Genomic DNA, 20595 nt, shown 5'->3' with positions numbered 1-20595 from the left:
GACAGCGCTAGTCGCAGTTTCACCGCAGCAAAGTACGAGGACGTGAATCACTTATCTAACCAGCCTTTACTGATTTCTGCCCCCAAAAAACCTTTCAATAACCTCCAATAGCCTTTAATAGTCTTCAGTAGCCTTCAACAGTCTAACCTTGCAGCCGTGGTGTGTCCACTAAACTCCGTAGTTATAAACATCCTGAGGTTAGCAGCGCGATAACTGACCTGTTTATAATGTAATCCCAGCAGTGACTCATGCTCTAAACGGCTGCTGTTAGCTGATTGGGCTGAAAGATGAACTGTAGAGAGCTGTATTATTCGGTTACAAAAATCTTTATTTCATACACAGAAGAACTTAAAAATTGTAAAAACGCTCCAGACTGGCTGAGCTGAGCCCTGTAGCCCGTGGCTGGGCTGTAGCTCTGACTCAGTAAAGACTGCGGACTTGTGGTGCTGCTGCTGCAGCTCCCACTAGTGGTTGGATGAGGAACTGCTAAATCTGAGGAAATGCTATGTTCTTAACAGCTCACAATTTTTGATTTTATATTTATTAAGCCTTATTTCAGTTAATAATTTCAAAGTTAATATAACTTGATGTCATTTCTATTCACTTGAATAGTTTGGTTCTTGATTGATGGAGTTTTTGGATTTCATGACATGACAAATTAAAAGGATTTATGTTAATAGAGCAACAAGCAAACATTTTTTCCATGCAACTGTAATATTTGATTGAATAAATAATATATTGAGAGTTATTTAACATTAAGGAGTAATTACATTCATTTACATATATTACATTTGGTTACATTTTATTACATTTATAAGTTACATCTGGCCCTCGGAGGACAGCCAATATGCCAATGTGGCCCTCGGCCAAAATGAGTTTGACACCCCTGGTCTACAGTAACCATCCTATCCAAGTGGGGAGCTAAGCATGTGAAAGCTGGTGCCCAGTCTAGTGAAGGCCTGGTTCAGACATTCACTGAACCAAAGCACAGGCAAGAGCTGAATCCATGATTCCATCTCTGCTGGTGTGTTGCTTGGGTGTATGGTGGGGTGGTGGTTAGAGGAAGTGAAAGGTACCAGAATAATTATGGACTATGACTAAGATCTTTATGATTTCAGCTATGACAGCATGCTCTTAGTCAGCCCAGCTACTTATACTAGAATCCTACTGCAAAATGCTAAAGTATTTAAAAAAAAATACCGTGTGGTAGATTTGGCAAAGGACTGCCGTGGGCGGAAAAACATTCTTTAAAATAAAGATCAGGAGCCAGGAATAAATTGAGGTGGTTTTAACCCCAAAGAGATAAAAAAAATTACATTTTAAACAAAATACAGAAATTCACTTTAAGTCAGTGTGGACTGCTTGGCTGGGCAGTACACAGAGACAAACTAAAAGGTGCTCAGCTCTTGAAGGACAGGCCTTGACAGGATTCGGGCGTACAAATCTACAGGGCTTGCTATCATTCTTCACAGATAAGAGAAGTGTTCCAGACATTTCTGTGGGCTCAGAGACTTGGGAGATGGCGCTATTCCAATGAGAAAACTGCACAGTCACTGGCATAAAGATGAGGGCGGTACTGTACTCCTCTGGGCTTTTCAGAGAATAGCCTGTGATGACCCCAGATTTTAGGAATGACCAGAGAATGACTCATAAGCCGTGATGAAAGTAAACAGCACATGTTCCTTTCCAACAGATAATATCTGTTTTACTGTGTGTGCTGTACACAAACCGCTCTAAAAATACAAATGAGTATATAATGACAACTGGTACTGTATGTAATGTTATGTACTTATAAATGTTATGCTATGTGTGTGTCTGTGTGTGTGTGCGCTGCCTGTTTTAAATACTGTGTTATGTATTTATTTACTGTACACATATAGATCTACTGAGCAATTTAGCACCACTCTATCAGTGTTTCAGTCTGGGCTACTTTTTAAATTAGCCAATTTAAACCATAATAGACCATAATGGAAATTATCAAGGAAAGGTCCATACATATAGATACTAAGGCAACAGCTCATTTAGTAAAAAAAAAAAAAGGTCATTGTACATTTAAAAACACACATACACGAGCAGTTGTTTTCCCGGCTCAAGTACTGCATTGTATAGCCCTGATTGCTTTAAAAAATAAGAATAAAAATAAACATGAAAAAAGGCTATTTATTTATATATGCTAGTCTAACAGGCAGAGTAAAAGGCGGCCTGCTTGATAAGAGATTATAAGAAAGTGATGAAAAAATATCTTACCTAAAACAAAACCAATCAGAACAGATGCAGCATAATATATACTGTTTTATTTATTCTAAGGGAAGGAGAGAGCTCAGAAGATCATGAGAAAAGACAATGGAAATGGTTCATACATATTAGTAATAAGCAAACTGCTCATTTTGAGTATGTTTTTATGATAAAAAATCATATAGTATAGTAATCATGTAGTAAATATATAGTCAGCCTACAGCTGACCCTTTTACAGCCTAGAAACTTTTAAAACAAAACACAAAATAGGACTGCCAATCATAACTAGGCTCATTTATATTTGTCAGTATAGTAAAAAGGTACAGCAACAAAACAAAAAAATAATACATTATTTTAAAAGTCTTGACAGCTATGCTAAATGATCATGTTAACCCACTATGAGAAGTTTAAAAGTACCAAAAGGACTTGAGCAGCCAGCTCAAAGACTATACTTAACTTTTTTTAAACACTGTCCAGCTCAACATTTGGACTCCATGGCACTGCTAATGTTTTGATATAGGCTCCTTGATAGATTTAAGGCTGTGCTATGGCTCAAGTTTAAGTCAGACTAAGTATCATATTGCATCGTTGCTCCTGTTCCCAAATCTGCAGTACAACCACACTACGTTTAGAGACGAGACAGCTGAAGTGGCTTAAGGCTAATTAGACAGGCTCAGTTGTTCAGAGACAGAAATCTCTGTAGTGAAAGTCAGATAGAATAAAACTGTACAAATGGACAGTTAAAAGGTATTTCAATGCAATAGGTAGGAAGCAGATGGCTAGGATGTCTAATAATGGAATTACAGCATACCTGAGAGATATGGAGAAGAAGGATAGATTATGTAGTATATAACAGAGTGCAAGGAGAAAGAACAAATGTGTTTAATAGAGAATGATGTGGGAGAGGCAGATTATGTGAGACTTTAACCTTGTACACAAGATAAATGTGCATTCTCTTGGTGCATTGACCAGGCAGCATGCCAACCCAAACAGCCTTAAAGGGGAATTCCATCTAATAATCAAATTAGTTTGTTTACCAAAAACCTTCATTAATACTGAAGAAAATGTGTTTAGTGGTTTTGTGTGCTCTATAATTGCCTTATTTCTGCCCTTCCTTTAACCCTTATTTCTTCATCATGCGTTCCATTTGGGCTTGAATGTCAGAATTTCCATGGTCCAAGTACGAAATTTAAACTAGAACAAAGTTGGATTTCCTACTTGAAATGTCAGGAGAGCATCAACAACCCCAAGATCGGAACTCAAGATGGCTGCACTGCATAACAACAGTAGTAAAAGCTGTAGAATTATACTCTACAGATTATTATGATTTTTCTTTCTATGTGTGTGTAAATAAATCAGTCCTTATCTGTCAACCCTTATGTTTCTTTGGTTCTTCGATACACAACATACATCAAATCAACTGGTATTGCTAACAATGCTAACCTGGCACATAAAATGTAAAGTAACTCCTTTGGCAATTATTTTTAATAGTGTAATGAATAAATGATCTGAATGTTTAACTGGAACAACTAGGGTGGGACATCATTACCAGCTTCCACATCCACCTTCAAATGTTAAAGAAACACAAACTAAAAGTCCATTTATGATCCCAAACAAGGATGTGTGGAAGTGTGCATGTGTTTCCTAACAAAATTGTAAATACAAGTTAAAAACCACTAAAGTGATCTAAAATAAAGAAGTTACTGTATGAATTAACTTTAAATATTTGCTTTTTAACATCAATGCTTATATGCTGCAGTGTAAAACTCCAATGCAAACCACTTACTTTACCTAATCAACTAATTAGCTAACGCTAAATAGGCTACTGCTTTCTGGCACTGACTGGTCTGGGAACTTTGCATTTTAATTTGGTTATCTGAATAAAATATAACATCTTTGTCAGATTTAAACCTATAATATATATTTTTTTTTATTTAAAAAGTGTGTCTTTTGGTGCCATCATTGACAGTGGACAATCATTTAATGGGTAACTAATACTACTTAATTGAATTACTTTTCTTATTGACCATTAACTCAGGTTGCAGAACTCACAAATACAGAATCTTACCAATTCTAAGCTTTTATGAAAGCCAGATTCAAGAGACTACAGTGTAAATTCTATCAAATGGCACTGACCTTCTTTTCCTACCGTTTGTATGAGAAGTAAAAGCGCATGATGAAAACATAAAGTCTCATTTCCAGTTTACAGTTTCCAAACCTTCACTATTCGTACTCTGAGTCACTGGGGCCTAAAGGGAACTAATCCATGTAGAAGCAGCACTCAGAACCACAGGAAAATAAGTAGTCTCTTCTCAAACCACATTCAAAACCCAACTGAAATAAACACGTGTCCAGGACTGTGGCTGGATTTATACGATAGTCGTTTTCACACAAACTCTCTATGGGACCAAAACTCTTTGTTGCTTTTGCTGGAGCTCAAAATAAGTTATATCATCCAACATTTATTATAGACCTGCAAAATAAGGCTGCATGTTATGCAAACCAGACATTATGCTCATTAGGATCATTTCTAAATGGATCAATTCTAGATGCCATAAAACAACTCAAGTTAGATAAAAGCTGAAATGTTTATTTATCTATGTTCAGAACTGGGGCATGGCTTATTTTATCATGAGTCTTTTTCATTTGAAAACTGTATATTTTGGCACAGTTTAAAGCTATTGCTTGGTACATGGCATTAAAATACTGTGAACCCTAAACACTGTTGGCTCCTCATTCAAATGCAAAGCCATCATAAACGAAATAGAGCTGTAAAGTGGGTCTATTACAGAACCCTAAACATTATGTAATACTGTTCACTTTCTTTATACATCCTCTAAAATTTACATACATCAGCTATTAAGCCCATGTCAAAGCACTATAACAGTATTTTAGTTAGTTATCTGAGACAAACTTCCTCTTCCAATATGCTCATCAGTAATATTGTAGAGCACACAGTACCTCCACACTCCAATAAATGGTGAACAAGGAAGTGTAAGGCTAAGAATAAGGCGGCTATCTGTTCTATGGCTTTAACAGCCATTTAACAGTATCTATTAAGACATTATAATGTTCTTGTTACCATACAAAGCTATGGTATCCTATGTTATGATGCTTTCTGTTTTAGCCACTACAGTTCAATCTTCACATAATATAGAAAATATAGAAATATAGAAATGGGAATAGGAAACTTCACACTGGCCAAGAAAAAATGTCCTCACACCCAACTCTGGCCTTTCCTGTGTGTACCGGATCCTGGATAACAGAAGCACAGCACGTACTGTACAACAGCAGTGTACGATTGTGAAGCTAGGCTAGGCTTCTAGAGGCCATCCATTAGTGCCCTGACTCAGGGGTTCATAAAGCGTTCTCACTCTCTCGATCAGCTGCACTGGGAATCAATGAGCTATTTTCCATTCTCTGCACAAGCCAATATTAGCATTTATCTGATCCCTATAAACCAAAATAACGTGGATGCGCACCAGACAGGTACTACAAAGGCTAAATTTAAAACTGACCTGATGAGCAGATTACGAAGCAAAACAACGACCATCAAAGCAGCTCTGACTGATGCAACCTTTGTATGTTTCTCTGACATACCCAAATGCCTAGACAACCTTCAGGAATAGAAAGCTAATAATACTGCTAATTCTGCGCTAAACCCAGGCGCTAAACCCTTAAATAACGCTCGCTGGAACAAGAGGCTGGAAATGACTCGATGATTCAAAAATCTCTGTGTCTGTGCCACACAATGGCCCCGCGCTGGTCGGCTGCGCTTTGGCCGGCGGCTGTGTTCCCTAGACAGTCACATCAGTTCACATAGCAGACGCTGTGGCTGACGCGCAAGAGAGCAATTCAGGGCTACTGCCTGGACATGGCTGGATTCAGGAACCACAGGACAAGATCAAAAGTCTCAGTAAAAAGCCTGATCTTTAAAAAAGTGCAATAGTGTCAAACCAACAATGAAGAGCGGATTAGACACCAAATGTTTTGTGAATGCCCCAATTCACTAATTTAACATTAAGCAGTTTGATGTACAGGTTCATCTTACCAAGTTAAAATATCATTAAAAAGTAAATTCAACAAGTGAAACTCATATGGACTAATCTATATTAAGTGCTCTTTTAATGTTGGTAATTATGACCTACAGCTAATAAAAACCCAAAAGTCAGTAAATTTGATATTAGAATAGAATATTAATATTTAATTTTAACCCTCTCATAACCCCCATAACTCCCAGGAACCCAACTGGAACCCACCTAACCCATATTCCACCCATGTTAGCAGGCTAGCTTGTGTACAGTTTTCACACAATACAACTACTAGTTTTGTACAAAATGGCACTTTTTGAGGACAATTCAAACACAAGCAAAACAGCCCCAACACTGTTAAATGTGTAAAAACTGTAAAAACAGAATGATTTGCAAATATAATAGGCCCCTCTGATATTCCTAACATTTTATTAGAGCCACTTAATTTTCCAGTCTTTTTTTAGACAGGTTGCTGCAATCAAGTTAGTGTTTTTTTCATGAAATGATAAAACGTCTCACTTTAAACTTCTAGGATGTATTGTATGTTCTATTGTAAATACAATCATTGAATTCTGCTTTTACTTATATGTATGTACATTTAACATAGCATCCCAACTTTTTATATGGATGGAAGTGAATAAGAATAAAAGCTGCAGTGAGAAAAACAAACAAGTGATGCTACAGTGGCTAGGCTAAACTGGACGGAGGGCCGGGCAGCGCTGTGTGAGCTGAGGTGAGGCTGCAGTGATGCTGCACTGTGTAGCACACTGACCCAGCAGCAGCTTCAGGCTCGGCTCGGCTCCCCTTGCTGCAGAAAATCAATAAGGACCACTGTGAGCTGAACAGCCAGGAGCTGAGACAGCACGCACACACACACTTACACACACACACACAGACACACACACACCCTTTTCTTCATTTATCAGCATCTTGTACAATAGCTCCTTCTATCCCAACTCCCCCTGCATAGGAAACCCTGAGCAGACTGATAATCTATATAAGTCTATCAGAGTCTATATAAGTCTATCAAATAATTAATTCACTATACATTATTTGTTAATAATGCATGTCATTGAGGCGCAGGGCATAGCTTTATCTTGTATTATTTATACTAATTTAGAACATCTTCTAATAAAAACAGTTATTTTATTTTTGTTACAATTTTGAAATCTTCCTTTTTCTTTTTTAACATGACTAAGTTGCTTTAACCATTATTATTTTACTTAATCTTATTTGTCCTTTGATCTGATAGTCCATTTTTTTTTAATATTATTATTTATTTATTTTTTTACTGTTTTAAGTAAACTCACGTTCATAGTTGTTTAATCTAGTGTTGTTTAATCGCAATTCCGGATGAGGACTGCAGTTGGCATGCTCACACTAAAGTAGTGATGTTGGACAGGGCCCATTGCTGATGTGCTAACACTGCTGTAGCAATGTGGGATGAGGCCTGTAGCTGGCATGCTAACACTGCGTTAATGATATGGGACAGGGCTTATCATCACTGTTTCATCACAGACTAATAGGTCAGCACCGGTGTGGAAATGTTAGTAACCACTGGCCCAGCACTGGAAAAGAGGCCATAATTTAATGCATACAATTTGTTCAGTAAACGCTCTGTGCACGTACTCTTAATAACAAAGGTGCTGTAGAAGATTTGAAATGATGCCAGTGAGGAACTACTTCTATGGAACAGAGACCTATGAAGAGCCTTTAAAGTGATAAAGGACCTTTACGTCAAGTGAAGGTTCTTCACAAGATTATCATCTCTCACAACAAAACAAGAATCATCATGAAGCTGCAGGCAGGATCCATCTATTTCAGGGAGAAAGCCTGTACAGATAGTATGGTGAGGACTGTTTTTTAGGGGTGCTGGGAAACCGTGATTACTGAATGTGGGTGTTGTTTGTGGACTGAGGGGGCGCCGTTTGCTTTCATGTGCCTTGTTACCATAGTGGCTCAGCTCAACAACAAAGAGTCTACTGTGTGTGTGGGCCGTCACAAGGCTGGCCTTTTCTTCCGACTGCTGCGTCCTCCCAGAGCGGCGGCATCACGGCACAAAGACAGACAGGGCGACACAGATCTTTCAACTGGAGAAAGTGTTGGTGGCACAAACACACATTCATCTTTCCATTTAGCCTGTATGGAGCATTGTTTGAAAAAAAGTGTCATCTGCACTGTTAGTATAATGCTTGTATAATGATGAACATTATACCACCGCCACCATGTTTCATAGATGCATGGATGCATAGATTGTTTTTCTTTTACTACATATAATGTAGCTAATCAGTCAAGGTATGTTTAGTGTAATGTGTTATCCGCAGACATTAATAATTAAAATGGGCCTTAAACTGTGTTAAGTAATTTTAAATAGATTTGCTTTCATGGTTTTCTGACACTGTATAGCATACTACAGGACATATATAACTGTACATGGGTAAAACCAGTAAGGGCAGTCACAGTCACAAAGGACCATGAATTTATAATAACCCAGCCGATATTCTTATGTGGGACTTTGTGGGTTTGTACTTGTGTTTTTACGTGGACCTAGTTTTCCCATTTGGGCCCTATCATTAAAGCCCACCTAAGCTCTCATGGTCCCAAACAGTTCCCATGTGCAGAGGCCATCCATATGGGGCCCATATTTAAGCACCCTGGTCCCCTCACTGATATACATATGTGGGCCCAACATGTTGAACCCCTAGACAAAACTTTCTGGTGCCCAATTAGGCTTCCCACTCAGGCATAGGGATGCTGAGTGGGAAAAGCTAAGAGCTAATTACACAGTTAATTTTATAGACTTGAATTAGTAAGAAATATGTTAACATTTGTATAGGCTAGATTGTTTTTTGTCCAACAATCTCATTACCGGCCCTAAACTCAAGTTAACTCAAGTACTATCAAACAGGAATGTTCTGCTTTGTTTTTAGATTTTGACTCAGCTCTATCTGACGCTTGTGCTCCACCTTCTGGCCAGTCCCCTACACGAACACATGCTCCATCAGCTTGGCACTCTCTTGCTCCTGAGGGAGGCACATTGCTCCAGGCTGGGACAGCAGGGTGGAGATAATCCCCTGTGCCAGCTGAGGCCGCTCCCTCTGAACACAGCGGGCCGCAATCTCACTCCAGCCCTCTGCACTGCACATGACGTCATCCAGGATGGTCTGCTGTAGGGCACCTGCAGGCAGTTACAGACAGTGGACAATAGATATATGGTTCCATTGTATTACTTAAACCTTATACAAATGTGAGCATTCTGAAGCCATCCCCTGAGCTAACACTTTATGATAAATTTAGCATGTCAGTGTAAGATACTAAAAAGTGTACTAACCTTGTCCATCAGTGTAAATCTTCTCTAATAGCTGAAAGGCCAGGTCCTCCAGGCCAGCACTGAGAAGGTAGTGACAGATAAAGCCCACAGACAGGAGGGCTGGGTTCCCCCCATATGGCTGAGTCAAATCTTCTAGCAGACTCAAACTGGGACATTCCCTCAGCACAAATATGAGGTCCTCTGCATACACAACAGGAAATACTAACACTCAACCTAATATGTAAAACATGTATATATTTTAAGAACATTGGTAGCAGGCTTTTGAATGAACTGGATGAAGTAACTTGCTCACAAGAAAAAAATTGCAAAGCATGTAATCTTCCTTTAGTTAAGTAATATTATGGTTCCCACGCAGCAATTACAAAGTCAATGCTTACAGGGTGAAGGCAAGCATTGGTTCCCTTTGGGTCCAGACACTGCATTTTGTAGAACTGCCACTGATGCAACAACACAGCTAAATACGCTTGGAAGAAAGCACTGCCTTTTAAATTGTGTTAAATCTGATAACACCTGCAGCCTCTAGCGTTATACTGTGTAATGGTGGAAAGAGGTGGGGATCACTATTCAATCCATAGAGCCTCACAGTTTGGAATGTAGGTGTCTGAATGAACATGGAGCGCAACAGAAAAATAGTGTAATCTTTACCTGGCACGATTGGCACTGGTTTTACTGCAAGGACACACACACCAAGCACTACAGAAGAAATGGTGCATGCAGGGGTGCATAAACTGAGTGAGAGAGGGGTGCTGCTTGGGACATGTGCTCTTATCTTATTTTATATTATTAGTGAATGGACTACCAGTGTTCCACTAAAATAAAATATCCAACATTAAGATTAAATTAATAGATGTAATGGAATCAAATACATTATTCATAATGGCTTTCCACAAATGCATTTAGCAGTGATTACCATAGAGAGTACTATACAGTGCCTTGTAAAAGTATTCAGCCCCCTTGAACTTTACAACCTTTTGCCACATTTCAGGCTTCAAACATAAAGATATGAAATTGTATTTTTGTGTGAAGAATCAACAATCAACAAGCGGGACACAATCATGAAGTGGAATGAAATTTATTGGCTATTTGAAACTTTTTTTAGAAATAAAAAACTGAAAAGTGGTGCGTGCAATATTATTCGCCCCTTTACTTTCAGTGCAGCAAGCTCACTCCAGATGTTCAGTGAGGATCTTTGAATTATCCAATGTTGACCTAAATGACTGAGGATGATAAATAGAATCCAACTGTGTGTAATCAAGTCTCCGTATAAATGCACCCGCTCTGTGATAGTCTTAGAGTTCGGTTTAAAGCACAGAAGTGAGCATCATGAAGAACAATGAACACAATAGGCAGGTCTGAGATATTGTTGTGGAGAAGTTTAAAGTCGTATTTGGAAACAAAAATATTTCCCAAGCTTTAAACATCTCAAGGAGCACTGTGCAAGCAATCATATTGAAATGGAAGTATCAGACCACTGCAAATCTACCAAGACCCGGCCGTCCCTCTAAACTTTCAGCTCAAACAAGGAGAAGATTGATCAGGGATGCAGCCAAGAGACCCTTGATCACTCTGGATGAACTGCAGAGATCTACAGCTGAGTTGGGAGACTCTGTCCATAGGACAGCAATCAGTGCACAAATCTGCCCTTTATGGAAGAGTGGCAATAAGAATGCCACTGTTCAAAGACAGACATAAGAAGTTTGAACAGCAAACATGTGGAAGAAGGGCAAACCTTCAGTTAAGTTTTTTTGCCTAAATACAAAGCGCTTTGTGTGGCTGAAAAGTAACGCTGCTTATGATTCTGAACACACCATACCCAAAGTAAAACATGGTGCTGGCAGCATCATGGTTTGGGCCTGCTTTTCTTCAGCAGGGACAGGGAAGATGGTTTCAATTGATGGTAAGATGGATGGAGCCAATTACAGGACCATTCTGGAAGAAAACCTGTGACAATGATCCAAAATATATAGCAAAATCTACAATGAAATGGTTCACAAATAAATGTATCCAGGTGTTAGAATGGCCAAGTCAAAGTCCAAACCTGCTCACCACAAGACCTCCATCCTCAAAACCGCTATTGGATCCCAAAAGATCCAGGATTTGTCACTACAAAGGTCACTATAGCTGGCTGATAGTTGTTCTAGACTGTGACCCTACTACTTCAGTCCATACCTTGTCTCCTCTCAAAGCCTGTCAACAGGGAAAAATATTTTCAAATACATTGTAGAGGTATGAGAGAGTCAGAGATCTCTCACTAAGGGGTACACTACCCAAAAGCTCTCTTGTAGTAAGACCCAAAGTGTAATCAGACCACACCTTTAATCATTTACATAACTGCCTGATATGCCATAAGTAGAACAGTGTGGTGTGTAATAAGCTGGATCTCACCTACTGTGAAGTCTCTGTTCTTGTAAATGTGTTCTAAGGCACCGCTGGTCAACCCTCGTCTGCACATGCTGAGCACTGCCTTCTTAACAGCACCGCAGGCTGTGAAAATAATCTGGGCTAGGGCCAAACAAGTGTCTGCTATCCGTGGGTCCTTGTCGCCATGGTTACAGATCATATCCCCTAATTCTTCACTGTACGATAACCTGTGGGTGTAACACATGGAACATATTCTTTCACTTCTGAGTGTCAGTGAACAGTGAGCCAAAACTTACATAAAGATATAGGCACTAACATCAAAAGAAATTAATGTACTTTGACCCTAATGAGGTCCATCATAAGTGACATCCATATGTGTGGCCAACATGGAAACAATCTTATTTTCTTGTTCCTAGTCAGGGTCATGGTGGATCTGAAGCCTGCCTAGAATTATTAAAAGCAAGGCTGGGCAACACCCTGGAAACCCAATGAAACATTCATATAAATAATAAAAAAAACCTGATATTTAAAATTGGATCACCATCTGGAAAACTCTTTTATTATTTTATATATGCAGAGGTGTTTCCTTTCTTTCAATAATTGCAAACCACTAGAGTCACTAGGGACAGAACATCCACGATAATGTAAAGCAAGGTATCACCTACCTTTGCTGGGTGACTCCAAAAGTAGCCAGCTGGATGTAGTTGTACTGCAGAGCACAGCGGACCCCCTCCAGAGACATCCTCTCTCCTGGCACCTGCTTTCCAGGTTGGGCTGAGAGCATCAGAGCCTGAAAGAAGAGCAGTACAGGAGGAAGCTGTCTCTCATACACACTGACAGCTGAGAGAAAAAAGTGGAGAAATATTAGTGCACCTTATCACAGCCCACCACTGCAATAGCAAGTATAAGGAAGGGACATACATTTGAATCTCATCATGGTCTCCATGTTCCTCAAGACTCCATGAGGGGACTTGGCAGCATGATAAGCGGCAGCCTCGTATTCACCTGAATTAAAAAGATCTGAGAACCTGTGGGTGGAAAAATATATTCACCCTCCACACTAACACCAGGATGGAATCACCACAACTAATCTAAATAAACACATATAAACCCATACACTAATATATGCCCTCTCGAACAGCAACAACAGCAAACCGCTCAAATGACTACAAACAAAGAAGATGGACATCAGTATGTTGGCAGTTAACATGTGAGCTTCTATGTTCCTTCAATACATTATTACATTGTCTGCAGTTTTAAATACTTCACAGTAATTGTTATCATGAATATTAGTATAATTGCTTAAAAACAGTTCGTTTTATTTAAATCATTATACTAAATAGGCAGCTCTGTACATAAAAAAGAAATTATAGTTTCATTCTGCAGACATAAAATGGTGATTTTAAAAAACAAATATGAATTAACAAAATTGCACCCAGCTAACTTATGGGCCATCATTCCAAGTAGAATAGGCCACTAGTAAATGCCAGATATGGCCAAGTTTCGGGTCACATTAACATACCTTTCAATGTAGTCCAACAAAAGCTTTGATTTGTGGACTTTCTCAGGATCATCTTCTTCAAACTCATCGTCTGTTTTGATGACATAGCTGTCAGTCTCAGAGACTGGAATAAAAAAATCACACATTTAGCCTCCAGAAAGTAAGTGAAACACAGAGCAGATGTTCTGCTCTGACCTGCCATGTGGTGAAGGTAATAAAAGAAAGGAACCTTTCATTTCAGAGACATGCTCTAATTTGGAGGATAGAAACTCAAGCAGAGGAGGACGACTTGATGTTTTTTCCCAGGAACTCAGAGCCTTGCTTAGACATGTCAGCTGTGTAAATCTGTAAACAATGACAGTTTTATTTAATATAAATAAAATAAGCAACAAACAAGAAAAAAAAAAATAGAGCACATATGCCTGAAGAGCATTGGGGCTTAAGGTTGTTTCTTAAGGGCCCAAAGTGGCAGCCTGGCAATCACAGGTATTGAACCCACAATCCAGTAATCAATAACCAATTAGTGCTTTAACTGCTACCACTGCTCATATTAGCATTAACATTGTATTACGCATCAATCATAAAATCAAGAACTTATGCTGCAGAAAGTGTAATACAATATTGCCAAACTGGTATGAAATATCGACAAAGTGATGCTCTTACCGACGTTGCAGTCTGTTGTTCTCTAATATAAGTGCATCTCTTTGGTTCAGACTGGTCCTCATTTTGAAATCCAGGGCATCTTTCTCCTGCCTTGGAATGTATTGGCTCTTTATTTTACTTAGAAGATTGTCTCGCTTTTGCTTCAAGAACAACAGACGCTTATCCAGGGCTTCAGGATTCAAAGACTCACTGAATGTAAGGCCTAAGTATAGGAAAAGGTATAACAGACCCTTAATGTAATAATAAATATTTAGGTTAGCACATAATCCTGAATAATTTTTACAATATTGTCATTTTAAAAAATGGTTTATTTATAACAATTATCCATTGTTATATATGCTTCTTTTGTTTATTTAAATATGGAATAAATTAGTTGTCATTAAGTATTTGTATATAGTTTTATGTCCTCCAGTCAGTGTTACTCATCTAGTGGTAAATGCTGAGCCAATGGAATCATACATGTAACATTTTAGGTGATATGATTCCTGTAGAAAAGGATGAGGGCCTTCAAGTTCCTTCTTACCAATGATTGGCTGCGATTTAAAAGCAGTTACAGTACCTTGTGACTTTTAAATTGAGTGAATAGTAGTTACAGTACCTGGTATCTGTCCAACAGGATTTCGTTCATGGCTATCTAAAGTTTCCTGCTTTGGAGAATCCAATTGATTTTTTCTGATCTCCTCAAGACCTTGTAACTGATTTCTGACATCAGCAGTATCTCTCTGTATAACAGCAATTCTGAAAGAACAGAAAATCAATCAGCCAGTAATCCATTCATCACAAATCCTGGACATATTTGGAACACATCTGGAATATGGGACCCGACTTCCTTTCAAGTCAAGAAAGGCACCAGCAAGTAAAATTACCCCATGGCTCAAAAAGTGAGTGCATTTTTACAATTATTGTGCATTTTGTGTGCTTTTAGGACTGGTCCAAATTCATTAATTAGATCTCTACAGTTCTTGTGATTTTAGTCTGATCACTCTCTGTGGCGTTTAGGCATGGCGCATCTGCACTTTTCCCATGCGCATTTAAGCATAGTTTGTGTTTTTATGTATCTCATTTGCTTTTACGCATTTCGTGTGCTTTTACACATTCAGTGCACTTTGCATTCTGTGCGCATCTCATATTGTTGCGCATTCTGTGCGTTTTCAGTGCGATTTTACGCATCCCATTGACTTTTATGCATTCATGTGCTTTTGGAATTCTGTGGTCTTTTACACTTCTCACATGCTTTTTTACGCATTCCGTGCGCTTTTTCCGCATCTCCTGCGCTTTTAGCGTTCAGTGCGTTTTTACGCGTTTCCTGCGCTGCAATAGCTTTATAAAGATCATTAACGGCCTCTGTCGGTTTTGAGGTAGAACTTGCACGTGCACTTACAATTTGCACGTGCACTTACAATTTGCATCTCAGTCTGCTTTTACGTATTCCATGTGCTTTTACACATTTGGACCCAGCATGGTGTAAGAGATTGTAACTGGTGGGGATGGTATTCAGTCTGCACTCACAACAAGTGCGTGTATTGATTTTATCGACAAACGCATTGTTCACGGGAGAAAGGCAGAGCTCAGACCAAGATTAACATTTCAGAGTCACCAACTGGTTAAACTGTTAATTTACTTACTGTTTAATTACTGGTTGATTCAAATAAGAAAAGCCATAGTCCAAGTTTTAATTGTGTGGCGTTTTTACCTGTCCTGAAGTTGTGCAGCTCTTCTCTGAAAGTTCATTAAGGAGGTGGGTTGAGTTTCCATGGCCTTTAGTTTTTTATGAGCAAGCTTTGATCTTTGGTTATTAGTTTTTACAGCAGCAATGAAATCATCATATTCTTTCTTGATGGATGTAAGAAGCATTTTGTACAGTGTAGCATGGTCAATTACCTAAAATTAGGAAACAAATGGTAATGAGCTTCAAGTGAACAATTACATTACAATGTGGGTTTAATTCACCTTTCAGATATTTAAATAAAATAGTTACTTTAATCAGTGACGGTTGATTGTACCCCTTTCTGATAATGGTCTACATCAAGAATACGACTAATTTTTAATTTATTACAATATTAACGGCTTCTCTACACGGCTACCTTCACTGAACTAATTTCCACGATTCAGGGCCTGTCCCTAATTGTTAAGTGATGACATTTTTACTATAATATAAAGTTTACTACATTTTTAATTAATGAAGGCTATAGCCTACAACTATTAAATGTTTAGTCTTATTATTGAGCTTTATTGAATGTCTTTGGAGTGCATTTTTAGTCTGCTGTTGTTAGTCTATAAAGCTAGCTATAAATGCTGCACTTCAGTTCTGCGGTAGAAGAATGTTGTTGTACTATATTTTTGTACATTCTTTTTAATTATGCTACACTATAAATATTTTATACAATATCAGTGACTTGGTAAGTTACTGTTGAGGAAACAGACAAACGTTTATAGTTTTTTTTGTTTCTACTGAAAGTATGAAATGCTTACATTTATACAAAACAAACATTGTATTATTATATTTATCATACTAATATAATGAATATTTATTGTTATATTTTATGTAGGTCGCCAAGAATATCTTTACTGCAAAAATACCTTGAAATATCCTGATATTATTTTAGAGCCATAACTAATAAAATCATATAAAATAAAAAAGTTCTCCTTATTTTCATTTATTTATTTATTATAAAGTCCAATTGTTTATATTAAATACAGCTTGTTTTTGCGCATAGCTTGATGAAATATGTTAGCTAACTGAGAAACTGAGAGTGCTTTGTGGGAAATGTGGTTAGTTATCCTGATTTGAATAACTCTCAACTTTATTAATTCGTCATCAAACTCTCCTTTTCTAGTTAATTTAGCTGTTTATTTATAGAACGGTTTTTGATCAATTTATAGTTTTAAAGTTCTGCCACTGTCTAAAGTAACTATTTTTGCTGAGCTCTAATGCTAACAGTTAATCATTAATGTACTTAATAACTTATAATATTAGCTAAGTTACAATATTAATGTACCTTATCAAAAGCAGCTTTATAAATGTTGTATCTGTGCTCAGGGCCGCTCAGGCACTCCTTCTCTCCACATATAAACTGCTGCAGTGACTCCAAAAACTCCCTGTCAGCAGCAGTCCTGAAGAGTAGCTCAGTTTTACCTTTTACATCCATTACTTTGTTATAAACAGCTTGTTTTAAAGCATAATTTAAAATTGTTCAAAGTTAGCTAATCTGCTAACCACTGACAGAACATCTAAAGCTAGGTAACGCTACAGTCTCCACGGTAACCGCGGATGCATTGTGGGAAATGTAGTTAGTTGTTACCTTGGTTCGAATAACTCAAACGTTTCTGTGAATCAAGGTATTTTACTATTATTTTAGATATATAGATGTACGAATATTTGACGTTCCATGAGTTTATAACAGACCGAAAAAAAAGTTTTTAGTTCGTGGTGTTTTTATTCAGGCATCGCGCGGGGCTTCTGCTGATCCCTGCGATCTGGGCGAGAAAACCCCGTCGCGCCCTCCTCCAGCCCTCTTCTCATGATCCGCCATTAGCGAGAGGCTTGTGGTGAGTGGGGCTCCGCTTTAATACATGGAATAAAGTGTAAAATTAAGGTCTAATAAGTGTCTGAGCGCGTCTAACTGTGGCGGAACGCTTGTATTTTTCTGTGTTTAGGTGGATTCGACGGCAAAATGCAGATTTTCGTCAAAACCCTTACGGGGAAGACTATAACCCTTGAGGTGGGCAGAGGAATCGCATGTGTACACTGTTCCTTTACTCTGTCTCGTTTTTAATGATCAGACATTTTAAACGAGAATAGAGAATGATTTACATGGTTCAGAAAGCGTTAAATCTCTTTTTAGGTGTACAACTGTCTGTCAGAAGCTTCTGAGGTTCAGGGTTTTCAGTTAAGTTACCCTAGTAGCCGGTTGCCTGTTGTAGCACGTGTAGCTAAATGTATGTGCTAGTCTTAACTAGGAAACACTTTCATTAACTAGATAGTAACTGATGTATAGTAGCTGTAGGCCGGCTGTGTTCAATATAAGGTGTGTTTTCCCTTTCTAATGTAGAAATGGAGTAATTTCTAATGAAACCCGTTTAAGTTGGTAAAATATAACCTGGACGTGCCAAAGCACAAGATGTGTGTTAGCTAACTAGCTAGTGAATGCATGGGCTACAAATTGTGGTAATATATGTTATATACAGGTCTGTTAGTCTAGACAATCGTTATCTATCCCGTGTGTATTATGGTATATAAATTAATCTAATAATTATTAATCCATTGTTTGTAGCTAGTATGTGGAGGCAAGAATCGAAACCACAATTTTGCCTGAAACCCAATCAAATAAACCATTAGGCAGAATAGCAAACAGTTAATTTAGCCATTTTTCACCCATGCAAATATTTTATAAAAATATGCAATTAACAGGGAATTTGATGAGAGAATATTTACTTTTGTTAGCATTTTCTGCTAAATTTTGATTGCTAAATATTCAGTTCATCCGTCAGTAGTTCTATGGATAGTTCTGATTTTATTGGTCTAGTGTCAGATATTGCTAAGTGATGGAAGATAAAGGGAAGCTGTTCGAGCAACTGTTTCTGGCATGGATGCTCCTGTATCTCCTCTTAAGTAATTTAATTATTGTACTAGAACTAGTGTTGGGATTTTGAATTATAGATATTAAGAATTTATGGAGGTTTGGGGTGAAGTCGAACTTTAATCTGTTTTAACTGTAAAAGTGCTTAATTGTCTCGGAGTATGGAGCAACCCAACACTGCAATATGCACAGTTGATATGCATCACACTACTAGTATAATTAAGGACAGTATGCGTAGTAAACAGAACTGGTGCAGAAAAATATAGTTAATGTTGTAAAGGAATGATTCATTGTAATTCGAGCATGTTGAATAATCTTCCTTCTCTATCTTTTGCAGGTTGAGCCTTCAGATACTATCGAAAATGTCAAGGCCAAAATCCAAGACAAAGAAGGTAATATTAAACTGATAATAATGTCAATCAGCGATTGAATTTCACTTGCTAAGTGACCAGTTGTTTTGTTCTAGGCCTAAATTGTGTGTTGCTTGGTTTCTTATTTTTTATTTAGGTATCCCTCCTGACCAGCAGAGGTTGATCTTTGCCGGCAAGCAGCTTGAGGATGGACGCACCCTGTCTGATTACAACATCCAAAAGGTAAACAGCATCTGTTTTTCTTGTGTGTAAATATAATCAAAGTATTTTAAGACTGCACATCTGTCCAGGGTAGATGGACATCAGTTCTTTGGCACATTTTATTTTATATTTATATGTATGTATGTATGTATGTATGTATGTAGTGGTATGACGTTTTATTAGGTGCAGGTCTCTCCCATTAATTGTATATTGTAGTGCACAAGGTGATCCTCAGATTTGGAGATATTTTGGAGGGTTGTTTTAAAAATCATTTATGGTGGACACTGATATTGAAAGGAATAGACATGCATTGTTTCTTTGTTGCTGTGTTTTTTTTTTTTTTTTTGTAGTCATATAAAAAGAGATGTGAATGCCATTGCATGATAATGAAATGTCAAGTTAAATTAGTGTTAGTACAAGGCAAAGCAAGCACATTTAAGCTTATTTGAATTGTTCTGTGTTGATAGAAATGTTGTACTGTGGAGCTAACTGATTTTTCAATTGTACAGGAGTCCACCCTGCACCTGGTGCTGAGACTTCGTGGTGGTGCTAAGAAGAGGAAGAAGAAGTCTTACACCACCCCCAAGAAGAACAAGCACAAGAGGAAGAAGGTCAAGCTCGCTGTGCTCAAGTACTATAAGGTGAGGATGGATTTTTAAACATTGAACGAAGTAACTTCTGATAAAACAACTTGAATGACATGCAGATAGTAGGGTGCAATAGTTATGGTCCCCCTTCATCCTTGCCCATTCCTTTCTGACAGGTCGATGAAAACGGCAAGATCCACCGTCTTCGTCGCGAGTGCCCCGCTGATGAGTGTGGTGCCGGTGTTTTCATGGCCAGCCACTTCGACAGGCACTATTGCGGAAAGTGCTGTCTGACTTACTGCTTCAACAAGCCAGAGGACAAGTAAATGTACAGTAGTCAATAAAATGTTCACCACCCAACCGTCTGTATCCGTTCTTCATTTAATTTTGATGTCAACATGTGTGTTCTCCAAGTGGTCCACAACTTTCCTTATAATCTGCTTAATTTTTAGTTCTAGTTTTGGATGTTTTGTTAAGCTTCACACAGAGTAAGGCCTGGTAACATTTTGGATATTGTGGGCTAAGTTTAACAACATTAATTTCAGGTATTTGCCCACACAAGGTGACAATGTGGCTTTGAGTCAATTTTTTTTTTGTCAATTCTTAGGCTCAGAGTATCACTTATGTCCCCCTTTTGATTAAACTTTCATTGAAACCAAAGTCTCAACAGTTTAGTCATGTTCTAAATGTTTATGTACACAAAGTAGGTAGAGTACCTTTCACATTTTAAATCC

At 38.1% G+C, this 20595-nt stretch overlaps 2 protein-coding genes across 2 annotated transcripts; one reads left to right on the top strand and one right to left on the bottom strand.

Moving 5' to 3' along the window:
* Window positions 1-1273: 1273 nt before the first annotated feature.
* LOC103038574 (clathrin heavy chain linker domain-containing protein 1) lies at window positions 1274-17522 on the bottom strand. The gene is made up of 11 exons (XM_022681860.2): window positions 17122-17522; window positions 15816-16003; window positions 14721-14860; window positions 14123-14324; window positions 13689-13804; window positions 13481-13583; window positions 12880-12986; window positions 12624-12798; window positions 11983-12185; window positions 9598-9777; window positions 1274-9444 (listed from the first exon to the last, which is right to left on the bottom strand). Exons 1-11 carry the CDS (start codon window positions 17269-17271, stop codon window positions 9248-9250), a joined length of 1761 nt encoding a protein of 586 aa, XP_022537581.2. The 5' UTR covers window positions 17272-17522; the 3' UTR covers window positions 1274-9247.
* A 10-nt stretch (window positions 17523-17532) lies between these two features.
* rps27a (ribosomal protein S27a) lies at window positions 17533-20221 on the top strand. The gene is made up of 6 exons (XM_007230114.4): window positions 17533-17671; window positions 17780-17844; window positions 19040-19094; window positions 19210-19295; window positions 19784-19915; window positions 20038-20221. The coding sequence occupies exons 2-6, from the start codon at window positions 17797-17799 to the stop codon at window positions 20185-20187; spliced, it is 471 nt and encodes a 156-aa protein (XP_007230176.1). The 5' UTR covers window positions 17533-17671; window positions 17780-17796; the 3' UTR covers window positions 20188-20221.
* The last annotated feature ends 374 nt before the right edge of the window (window positions 20222-20595 follow it).

The sequence above is a fragment of the Astyanax mexicanus genome, chromosome 25, assembly GCF_023375975.1.
Source record: "Astyanax mexicanus isolate ESR-SI-001 chromosome 25, AstMex3_surface, whole genome shotgun sequence".
Taxonomy (NCBI): Eukaryota; Metazoa; Chordata; class Actinopteri; order Characiformes; family Acestrorhamphidae; genus Astyanax; species Astyanax mexicanus.
This window is presented reverse-complemented; position numbering and strand designations above follow the sequence as displayed.